The sequence below is a fragment of the Gymnogyps californianus genome, chromosome 2 (genome assembly GCF_018139145.2).
Source record: "Gymnogyps californianus isolate 813 chromosome 2, ASM1813914v2, whole genome shotgun sequence".
Taxonomy (NCBI): Eukaryota; Metazoa; Chordata; class Aves; order Accipitriformes; family Cathartidae; genus Gymnogyps; species Gymnogyps californianus.
The window spans coordinates 70,481,716-70,494,058 of record NC_059472.1 but is presented as its reverse complement, the minus strand read 5'-3'; the positions used below and the strand labels follow the sequence as shown (position 1 = coordinate 70,494,058).

Below are 12,343 nucleotides of genomic sequence, written 5' to 3'. Positions count from 1 at the left end.
CTCTGAGTAAGCAGTTACTTGATTCTTTCAATACAGTTATTTTAAGCAGACATACTTGTAGCTTCGATATACATTAGCCTGAGCTAAGGAGAAGCAGCTGGATTCTACTTAGGATGACCTTACTCCTTACCGGCCTCCCTGCCCCCAACAAAACATAAGAAAAGCATAAGCTGCAAAAGAAATGGAGAAAGCCTAGACTCTCAGTTAAGTTACACTGTATACAGGTACTGTGTCTTACAATACTACACTCTGAAACTAGTGCTGAGCCAGAACAGATATTTAAATTTTTTTTTAGAGGAATTGATGCTTCAATTGTTAAGTTGTCCATCTGTCTTGGTTTCAGCTGGGATAGAGTTAATTTTCTTCTTAGTCACTGGTACAGTGCTGTGTTTTGGATTTAGCGTGAGAATAATGTTGACAACACGCTGATGTTTTAGTTGTTGCTAAGTAGCGCTTATCTTAAGTTAAGGATTGTTCAGTTTCCCATGCTCTGCCAGCAAGCAGGTGCACAAGAAGCTGGGAGGGAGCAGAGCCGGGGCAGCTGACCTGAACTAGCCAAAGGGGTATTCCTTGAGAAGAGAACATCATGCCCAGTATATAAACTGGGGGGAGTTGGCCAGGAGGGGCGGATTGCTGCTCGGGCATTGGTCAACAGGTGGTGAGCAATTGCATTGTGTATCACTTGTCTTTTCTTGGGTTTTATTTCTCTTTTTTTTGTTATATTCCTTTTCATTACTATTATTATATTATTATTATTAGTTAGTAGTATATTTTATTTTACTTTAGTTATTAAACTGTTCTTATCTCAACCCATGAGTTTTACCTTTTTTTTTTTTCCTGATCCTCCTCCACACCCCACTGGGAGGGGGGAGGGGGAAGCGCCTGCATGGTGCTTAGTTGCTGGCTGGGGTTAAACCATGACACTATCATAAAATATTAATTCAGAGATGATAGTGAATAACCAACCCCTCTCCCTCTTACTAAAATGACTAAATTTTGCTGAACAAAAAAGAACACTGAGCAGTATGGAAGCAGCATTACCCCTGCATGTCTCTTGGGAAACTAGCAGAATACTGCATCTATCTGCATTTTAAACAAACAAACAAACAAACAAACAAACAAACAAACGAGATAAACTAGGAAGGATTTAAGAATCATCAAAATAATGCAGCATAGAAGCTTTTAAGATCTCCTGGCCTGAAAAAAAGTCCAAATTGCGGTACTATCCAAATAAAATTGTAAATTAGTATTTTAAAAAATGGTTAATTCACCTCTGTTCTCGTTTCCTACCACATATCAATGTTTTATTTCCATCTTTACCTTAAGGTAAAACAATGTAAGATTTGTAGCATTAAACCTTTCCACCAGCTAACCAGAAAATGGAGAGAGTTAAGTGTCTCTTATGTACTTACAGGAAAAAAATTGAGGTGGGTTTTTTTTTTGGCCTAAAGTCATTAAAGATAAAAAACATACCAAATTGTTGGAGGGAGTATACAGCATCTTGCATGTGGATCCAAAATCGGAGTTTTCCAAGAGATATTTTGTCATACGACACTGTAAGAGGTAGCTCTGTTGTTGAACGATTTATAACCTGTATTTCAAAAAGACATATTTTCTTTTAATAGAAGAAAAATTGCAACAATTCATGCAATTATATTGGATTATGACTTAATCACACAGTTTTAAGAGGTTCTGTTCGAGTTCTCAACCTCACTGTTACTGTATACAAATGCCTCCGAGACATTTACATAAAGTTCCTCCTGCTGGTCTCAGCTCAAGTGGGAAAAGTGTGCTTAAGGTAATTCTCTCTTTTGACAGTTCTTCTCTGAACGTATATGCTAAGATTACCTAAGCCACAGTCAGAACTTTACTAAATTGAGGCTGTTTTTGAGAGAAATTAAAGTTACAACAACTCATACCAAAAAAAAAAACCGTGGGGAAGCAAGATGATGCTACTTGCTTGGACTGGTGAAAACACCACAGCTAAAGCTAAGCAAGCTACTCTGCCTGCAACACTTGGGATATGGGGTGTCACAGAAATCTTCCCGCTCCAAGAGAAATAAATCTCAGCTAATCCTTCTGTATCATCTACACTTTAGTTATGATGAGACCTACCTGGGGCCCCCTTAAGCTGGAAAAAAAGTCTTAAATTGCCTCAGGTCCTTCTGCATGATAGTTGACTGTCTCTCAAATAGGTTTAAAACATCCTCACAGATGTTAGAATTCTCCGCAGCTACCTAGGTACAAGTTCAGGTAGTATGTTTTAAACTTTCAAGGATAGCTCAAGACTACAGACAGGCAGGCACTCTGAATTGCAACAGGTCAAAATCTATTGCTCTTGGCTCCTAATTACTACCCAATCATAATTCCCATCTCAGAACTGCTACTCTACACTGTATCTGTTTCTACAGCAATTAGTTACCTGACACCTATCTGAGATTAATGGGTTTCTTCTGATTCTTATGTTACAGAACATGGTTTTAGCCTCCCCACGTATCAGTCAGGTGTGAACTGGGGATTATGTTCACCCTCCCATTCACTGTTTCCTCTGGTGAGTACAAACAATTCTCAATCTCACCACTCTCCCAAGACCCTATAAGCTTTTCAGACAGTGGCAGAACATGTATGCATGCAAGGGAGAGAAAGGGAAGCTGAGAAAGTTTTATAAATACAGCAGAGAGAAAGCTTGAGAAACTACAATGGTGCCAGGGATCTCTGAACTGTCTGGAAAAAAGAAAAAAAAACAAACAAAAAACCAAAAAAACCAAAACACAGGGTGAAACCAACGGGGTTAGAGCTGACAGTAGAGAATGGCAAGATTCTACAGCTGTTTACCAAAAGCTACGTAAATATCTTGCAGCTGCTTCTCCTTTTTAAAGGATGCCTGTAATCCATTCATTCTCATTCCAATTTCTCAGTCTATCAAAGATAGCATCAACATTTCTGGGAGAAAAGGAAAAGAAATTTTATCTGTGCAAGACAGACAGGAAACAAAAGTTTTGCAAATGCACGGGTAAGTAACATGCAGCAAGTTCACTCTACACAGACAAAGCACTACTAAGGAGTTAGGGGTAGTGTAGGGAGAAAATTGGATTGCCATACAAGACAGAGATAGGAATTCTTCACCAAAAGCAAATTAAATGAAGACATAAAGATTAGAAGAATGAACTCTTTCTCAATGAACAATTAAAAGTCCACAAGTGCTGCCTCACAACCTATTTGAGTGTGATGGTTGCTAAGCCTTTGGAAACTAGGAAGTTACCAAACCTCTGCAATACAACCTACTCTTGTAGTATGGCCTCACAACATCATGTATTACTTCTAGCACTCCATCAGTACTACAAAACAGTGTGTAAACAAAGCAAATAAGTTCAGCAGTATGAATTTTAAAGTTTGCTGTTTATTAAATCAGAATCCTGTGCAATCCCCAAGCCCCCAGCACTGTCAAGAACATTTAAGAACATGAGGAACACATAACCTCTAGACTACAGTACTTACCACAGAAGACCTACATCTGGGTCAAAGTAATAGTCAGTTCAAAATCTACACAGCCTAGCACAAGCACGGAAAATGCCATCTTCAGCTCCATGACTTTAGGTCAGGCATACCAAACAGACAGCGTCTATGCCCCTATTTACAGTCAAATGCCGACCTTGCTCCACAAAAGCTGTATCACCTTCTTCCCTTATTCTTCCCTGCTTTTCACTTACCCCTCATTATCTCACAGCATGCATACTAGTAGACCATTCTTTCTGCAGGGCTTGAGAGCAGTTTGGCAAGTCACTACTGAGAAGTCACATAAGCCAGTGCTTCTCAGGATCTTTAATGACTTTAAGGCAGTGAGTTTCAATAGCATTAACTGTGACATGCATGACAACTGCAGGAATGTTATTAATAACATGAGAATGCTGAGTTTATTTGTAAACGGGGTACATGACTTGACCAGTTAGAAGTTCATATGAATGTACTGAACTGAATGAGCTGTGGTAAGAAACTTAAAACAAAGGACAATGACCACTGATAAAGACATCACAAAAGTGTATCTAAAGAAATGCTGGACAAAACTATCTGCTACCAAGATTTGTAACAAATGCTCAGGAGTTTATTTGGTCGAACAAGCTTGGGGTGGGGGGATACGAGTTCTTAAAGAAGATTCTCCCCAACACTAAGTAACAAAATTCTTTGTCTGAGCTAGTCAATGAATTGGAAAGACAATTTAGAAGGTCTATGGAAAGTTTAGATCTACCAAGACTTCCATCTAGAAGACGCTGAATCCAGACATACTCGTTCAACAGTTTTGAGACATTCCCCAAGACTTTTGCTCTCAGAAACTCTGATTGCTAAATTCCAGTCAGTGCAACTGAAAAGAACTGCAGGGCTTAACTAAGAGCTGCGAAGATGAACGTAGTTTAGATGCAAGGGACTGCCACGTGTAACTTGTAGTAAAGGAACTGCATGGTTTCCCACAAGAGAAGAGTTGGGCAAAAACTGAATACAGAAAATTCCATTTAAATATATGAAAACACCTTTTTTTAACTCCAGGGGCCACTGAACACTAGAACAGGTTGCCCAGAGAGGCTATGGCATCTCCACCCTTGGATATACCCAAAACCCAACTGGAGAAGGTCCCGAGCAACCCACTCTAGGTGACTCTACTCTGAGCAGGGGTGTTAGACTAGCAACCTCCAGAGATCTCATCCAACCTCATCCTTCTGTAATTCCATTATTGAAGTTTCTAAGCCCTGATTTGTTTCAGTGCACAAAATCACTGGATGTACTGCAACACCAAACTTTCAGGTGCTCAAGTTTCCTTGATAGAAGGAATGAGCATGATAGAGAGCACCACCAGAAAATTTAACCACGAGTGAATTTTTTGGAGGTAAGAGAACAGCTACTGACTTATCTCAGTGTAGCTCCAGTATCAGGTGTGTTCAGTACGGTCATTTCCCCAGAAGATATCAGAAGCAGCTCTGGGACGCTAACACAACTTCTTCAGCTTAGGGAGTTAAATTGCTCATGAGACTGCTCCCACCACAGCTGCTGCTGCAGTGACGTCCTTCGTATCCACCCAAAAGGCAGAAGCAATGGAATCCAAATATCTTCTGGTGGAATAGAAGGGAGTGCTTGCCAGAGACTTCTGCCAGAAGGGAGTCGCAAAACCCAGATCCAGCCTCTGCAGTTACTACAGCTGACCACATTAAACAGTCATCAATAGAGTCCTTTTGCGAATTTATACTTTTTCATTACAGCAAACAACCTATGACAAAATCTTAATTAAAACAACATTGAAGATTACTGTTAAAATTGTTAAATGTAATTAAAAGTATTCTATTACTCACCATCAAATCTTTCACTCTGTTGCTTAGCTGATCAATAAATAATATTGGAAGGTAATGCACTGTCTTCCCCAACTGAACCCTAGGATGTTTAAACATGGATTTTATGACTGTAGTGATCTAAAAAGAAAACTACTTTTATTCAAATTAGCACTCATTCATCACTTTCAGATCTACCCATGTAGATAGTTCCCACCATCTTTTCAGGCACATTTTCCTTTAAAACACAGCAAGAAAGAAGCAACTAGCCTGAAGTCTTTCACTGAGAGACGTCTGTATAAAAAATCAGGCATGTCATATTTCTCTCTTTAGTTTGTTTTTACTTTTCTGCAGAAAGACAGAATAAGCAAAAAAAAAAAAAAAAGACAGGCAAATGACAGTGGCTGTGATGATGCTGAAGTTGTTGCATGACCAAGGTAGAGGAAAAAAAAGTTTGAAGAGAAACGTGCTGAAGTTTACTACCATATATGTGTATCCTTTGTCTCAAGTATCCCTCTCCTACTGCAACAATGACAACTCTCCACCATCTCCCCCACTCCTCTGCAGCCCCAGTGACATCTATCAGGTCAGCAAGAGCACATGATCTAGCTAGCATGGGACTATGAACGTGATGGCTGGTACGCACACTGGAAGAATAGATACTACGGGAGAGAGTGCAAAAGGAGCAGCAATCTTCTCTGCCTTCTCCTCAGCAGAAGCACTCGTTCCCATTGCTCTACCACCTCACCAACCTGCATGAAGCCAACAGAAACTTAACAGCCTTTGAGCACTCTACAGAATTGACCACTGGAAAGTTATTTAGCAAATTACGACCTACATGCCATTGCTTTGCCAGTATCTTAGAAAGGCATTTAGCCTAATCCCCTAAGAGAGGTAAGTTCTTAAAGTTCTTCACTAGAAAGGCAGTTACCTACACTGTGATGTTCTCAGTAAAACCCTATGTAACTAGCATAACAGGGCTTTTTAAAGCCTGAAAGTTGAATTTTAGTTGTTGACAAAAGAAGGAGGTCTCTATGTATGCTAAGAAAGACTGCATACAAATACACAAGGGGCCACAGTAACGTAGAAAAGTACTAAATCGAGGCTCAGAAATACTACTTGGTTATTCAACTGAAGAGGTTTAGATTTCTATATAACTACAATTAAAGCTACTACTAGTGGAATTGCAGCAGGCTATTTCATATCCAAACTATTTCCTGTATAATGCAATGACAAAACAGCACTGATGCGTATCTAAAGATGACCAGAAAAAATATCCTTGTTCATCAACCCCAGTCCAACCCCTTCTTGTTAGGGGCCTATCTTATGAGTTGCTAAGTTTATTTATTCTGGCTGGGAAGCTATCCCAGAACCCCAGGGTCTGCTGATTAAGCAACTACTTCTGGATTTAACAGGATACTTGTAGAGAAAGGCATCAACATACAGCAGCGCAAGCCAATACAGCACTATTTATATGGTAAACACTACAAGTAATTTAAGCAAGCTGTGAACAGAAGCTACTGCCTGCATTTAGTGGCCTAAAAACCTATCCCTGCTTTTTAGTATTTTCTTGAGAAAATGACATAATGTAGGAACACACATTGTCAAAGTAAAACAAAGCCAATCATAAAGGGAGAAAAAAGATGTCGTAGATCAGCTGTGCTCCTTCAGCACTTGCAGTCTGTACAGATAATTTGCAGATGAAGGATAACTAGAAAGGTCACGGGACAGTAATCGCTTTAAAGGCCAGACGTGTGATTTGAGAACAAGGGGGTATGAAGTCTGCTGCAGCATTTCACTTGTGTCTTTGTTGTTCTGCTTTGTCTTACTATGATAACTCCACACAAACAAGTATTCTAAACTCTGAGCTGCCCAGGAACAAGATATCTCCAATAAGGTTTTCTAGTACATAATATCTTATTAGTTGTCACTACCAAAATGCAAGCGTTTAGGGTATCTATTCTTGTCCCCTAAGGGCCAATTTAAACATAAAATACTAAAGGAGGCCAGGTAGGATTTTTGAAGAAATGTGCAGTGAGTTTATAACAAATCTAGCAAAATTAAGTCATTGACTTACATCTTCATGTAACGGTGAACATCAGCAGGGAGGGATGATCCATCAAACACAAAATCTTCCACCATGACATTTAGTGTTAATCTTGACCTCCAGTGAGAGACGGGTTCATCTAGAGCACTGGTCTGTTTTTCTGCTTCAATTTGCTTTAAAAATACAATAAACGTACATACTGCTAAACAATACATAATTTTGAATAGTACAATACTCTAACTCACAGAAACTATGGAGTCATTAACTATATCACAAAACAGAAGCCCACTAAGAAACACTTTACCTTAATTTTGACCAGATCAAGTATTTTTGCTCAAATACGACAGAACGGATTGTTAAGGCCCACCATTATCTGACACTGAAAAACTTCAGTGCCCATTCACAGCCTTGTTCGTCAAGAACGAATATTCAACTAATTAATCTTAATACCTTAGGAATGTGGCTACTAGTCAGAAAAAGTCACTTTGAAATAAGGACTGTAGAGTAATCAGATATTACTTCAAAACAGTCAAAAGGATGTGGATGATCAACCATATTAATTTTGGGGAGTAAAAAGATCAGACCGTTTGTTTTGAACTTCTGAGCTTCCAAACACTGTGTAAAGCAGTGCTGAAACCAAGTACGACCTTAGCTTTCAGTAGATGCTTATCCCCCGGGCATTCCACTTGCTTTTCTTTGGATGAACACCACCTGTTCTGACTTTTAGTGCTGGACTCTAGCCTCAACTAATTTTCAACTTTATTCTGACAGGATTTAGAAACAGCACTGCTGGCTACGGGTATATTTCAGATTCCAAAGAAGAACAGAGTGAAATTCTCAAGCTCCACTTAATATGAGGCACAACAGCCATTCACAAGTATTTCATTAAATAACACTACATTTCCCCCCCCCGGTGAGTAATCATAGCATTTGTCAAAGGATACTATCTTATTCTCGTGAATTGAAGTGGAAAGTAAGAACATCCTAAAGGAGAAGCAGCAATTTGACATTGGTCACTCACCAATGTCAAAATAAAGTTCATATCTCTGTTTTATAAGAGCAAAGCATATTATTTCACATAAATTCAATTCACTATAGAAAGCAGCATCATGCCGTTATAGAACAATACAGTATTCCTACCAAAAGCAATGAATCCTTAAAGAAGTAATTAATATTAGCTAGGGAAATGTTTTAATAGCAGCCAGTGTTATAGAGGGCTTTACCTCTGCTGTGCTGAGTGGTCTACTATTAGCGTACATGCTGATAATCAAGAAGAGGAGTGTTGATTTTTTTTTTCTAATATCATCATTAGTGTAAAGATGCAAGCACAGCAGATGCTAACACTAGAAGTGTCTATAGAAGAAATTACTTTTTTTGCAGTTGTTCATATATAGACGGAAAAACCACCTACCTGTGTGGCTGATTCTCCAGTAAGCAAATTAATCTCTTCTGGTTTAGGGACCATGTACGTGGTCAGAGGGCTTACTATATGCACCTGCTTACCGTCATGCCAAGGCAAAATGCCAGCATGATGAAGAAATATATATGCATATAATGTGCCATTATTTCGAGTTTTCTTTGGTACAGAGACATTCACTGTCCTAAAATACAAAATAAATACATTATGAGATGGCATAGCACATGTTGAAATATTTAGCTACTACGTATAAGGATCACTGAAGATGTTCTGGAAGCAAGGAAGAAAAGGTTGGGGACATAAAAAAAAAAAAGACAAGGTATTTGGGTTGCCTGGCACACAACAATTCGTTCTGGCTACTATGTCCTAATGAGCCACGGCTGGATGGGATCAATTTATATACTCCAGCGTGTATCATAATATTTGCATTTCCAAAGTTTTACTATTATCTTAAGATACTTTAATCTTTGTCCAGTTCATCCTTTATTACCCTAGATAACACAGGACTGCATCATCAGTTCTTTTGTTGTTTTCCCCTGCCAACAGATCATAGGGCCAAAATTATCACAGCACTTGTAGAAAATAGCCTTCCGTGTGCTAAATAAGTATCACAGACTGCATACATGATAAAAAGTTTAAAAAGAAAATCACCAAGTTTTGCCAAGTGCTTTGCATTAATAAAATATCTTCTCAGCTATGGCATGCCAAGCACAGAACTCTAGATTGGAGTCCCAAACCATGAAGTCACTCCCCTTGTCTTAGCCAAGAAATCATCCTACTTGCAACCTTGCATAATGCTGCCTCTATTCTTGTAAATATGCTCAGGTTATTTTTCTCTGAATACTTTCAATGGCTTAGCAGACTGTTGTCAGTAAAACAATTCTCATATTTTCAAGTCTGTCAGAGATGAAGTTTAATATGACCTAAACTGCAGATCAATGTGTTCTTTAATTACAGAAAATGCAGAACATGAAAGAACCTGGTAGACTCTGCGACAAGAGAGTCAAGAATAAGGCAACTATTTTAAACAAAATAAAGTGAGGCAGCAAATATGAAGCACAAAACAAGTAGTTCTAATAATTTTAATTGTAGAGAGGCATAGAGTGCAGTGTTATACTCAGAAATTTGTCTAAGGGCACGATCTTATTCCAGCTTGACACCAATATCCCTTCAGAAGATCTCGAAACCGTAAACTACCAGAAAAAGGTGGTTTACTTTTACGATTATTAGCACTGAAACAGTTACAGAAAAGCATGTTGCTAAAACACAGGAAGAGAGAACACAATTTGACTTCCAAGTTCTATTCCAGGTCTGAAGCCACAGCTATTAAGAACAAAATATCATGTAGCTAGTAGATTGGCTACACATGTTATTAGAGGAAAGTCTCAAGCATTTCCAGGCACTTTGACTTGGATTTTCACAATGAAAAGCCATTTTTACTATTGTAAGCAAAGCACACTTTTGTAAAACATTTGTCTATATGGCTGAAAACAGTACGCTGATCCAAACTAACCAATACTTTGGTTTAGCACATCATATGTACATTACTGATCTAGCACAGCTAGTGAGATGAATGTTTAGAGTGGAATCTGAAAATTATGATAGACAACGTAGGACAGCCAGCGTTCAAGATTTGTAAAATCTATGGGAGAGGAACAAGTGTTTCTGTATTTACTAGTATAGCTTTGTTTTGCAAGCTTTGTTTCTTGCAACTACAAGATGATTTTCAATGTAAGAAAAGTTCGTCTAAGAGCCTATACCTCAGCACCAGGTGAACTTAGCACACCACTTCCATCCAGACAGGCACTTTACCAATGTTTAATTCATGAAGCATTCTAGGAACCTTTAGTTAAAGAGAAAAATACTATTTTATTAACAGCAGCGCTTCGTCCTCAACTATAAGGCTGAAATCCAACTAATATCTTTCCTGCCTTAACATGGCAAATATGGTTATTACTTTATGAAAACAAGTGTGAACTGAATAGCCTGTACAGCATGCAAAAATAGCTTTAACCCCAAAACAAAGAATGCAAGACCAACAACTCTACTCTTTCAACACAACTATCATGAACAGTCTACCTTGCTTCATACATACTTCCAAACATGTAACTACTAGTTAGGATACACACTTCAGAACTAAACAAAGAACTCATAGTTCGGATACCTACCTTTCAAATTTGGACTCAATATCAAAATCCTCCACATTCAAAACCAGATCTATATTACTCTCAGCACCAATGTTTGACCGTGTGGTAGTATACACACTTAACTGAAATCAAAACACAGCATAGAGAAATCAGAGTACAGAACTATTAAATTAATGCATCAGTACACTTAGAGTACAGGTCTGTATATATTTCAGCTTCACTAATTCCCACAGTCACATGATGGTTATATACACTGGGAAAGAAAGGCAGTGTACTCAAAAAAAGTCTAAAACAGCTTTCCCTTATCTGTTCCCTCCTTTTGGGGGCAGAAACGAATTGTAACACAGCCACTAAATACATTTTTATAGGATGACCTACACTTGACGTGAAAGATTTCTACGTAAGTTGGGCCATTTCTCCAGCAAGGCTGCTCTACTCGGTGCATGTGCCAACAGACACACGACATCATCGAAAAATAAAACACGCTTTCGTCCCACCCGTGCTTCAGCCACGGGCAGGGGAAGGCTGCACAGAGCCCCAGCAGCGCGCTCCCCCCTTTTCTGCTCCTCCCCGCGACAACCGCAGCACTACAGGGGGACAACGCGGGAGCTGCCCGCTCGGGCAGCGGGCAGTCCACGCGTGACCGCAGCTGTCAGCCGAGTCAGCGCGCCGCTTCCCGCACCCACGAGCGCAGCGCCGGAGACGGAGGAGACAGGCCCGGGCGGGCGCTACCGCTCCTGCCTTCAGACCGGCACTGGAGCCCACGCGGTACCGAGGAGCCCGTTCCGCGGGGGGGGGTGGGGTGGGGTGTGTCAGCGAAGGGGTCAAGGGCCGCAGCGGGGTCTGGCCGCCTCCCTCGGCAGCAGGGGCTGCTCCCGGCGCCACGGCAGACCGGGCGCTCGCAGCCGCCCGCCCCTTTCCACCCCGCCATCGCCCCGCTCACCTGCAGCTTGGGCCTCCGCGCCAGGTAGGGCCAGACGCACCCCGCCCCGCCGCCGCCCCCCGCCGCCGCTGCCGCCGCCGCCGCCGGGCAGGGCCGCGTGTAGACGATGCCGTACATCACCCAGCACGTGTGCGCCACGTACACGGCGAACACCCCCACCACCAGGCTGGTGAACGAGCTGCGGCTCAGCATGGCGGCGGCGGCCGCCCCCCGCAGCCCCGCTCGGGATCAGCCGGGCCGCCCCGCCACCGCCACCGCCGCTCGCGCATCCCCCACGCAGCCAGCCGCTCCGCCCCGGTCTCCCCGTCACTTCCGGCGGGCGGAGGAAGCGCCGCCCCGCCGCCTAGCAACCGGCTTCAAGGGGCAGCTCGCTACGCGGATGGCCTGGCCCGCGGCGGGTGCGTCGCGGCGTGACGTCAGCGGGGCGGCGCCCGCCGCCGCTAGGGGGCGCTGAGGGGAGGGACCGGCGGCCCC

At 41.5% G+C, this 12,343-nt stretch overlaps 1 protein-coding gene across 1 annotated transcript in view; it reads right to left on the bottom strand.

The window, feature by feature from the left end:
* Positions 1-12,061, bottom strand: part of CLPTM1L (CLPTM1 like) — a 31,414-nt gene extending 19,353 nt beyond the window's left edge. The window contains exons 1-6 of the mRNA XM_050891046.1: positions 11,870-12,061; positions 10,948-11,048; positions 8,774-8,963; positions 7,393-7,535; positions 5,340-5,418; positions 1,474-1,591 (exon numbers count right to left, since the gene is read on the bottom strand). Of these exons, the coding sequence (XP_050747003.1) occupies positions 1,474-1,591; positions 5,340-5,418; positions 7,393-7,535; positions 8,774-8,963; positions 10,948-11,048; positions 11,870-12,061 (823 nt within the window). The remainder of the gene's footprint in view (positions 1-1,473; positions 1,592-5,339; positions 5,419-7,392; positions 7,536-8,773; positions 8,964-10,947; positions 11,049-11,869) is intronic.
* Positions 12,062-12,343: the final 282 nt, after the last annotated feature.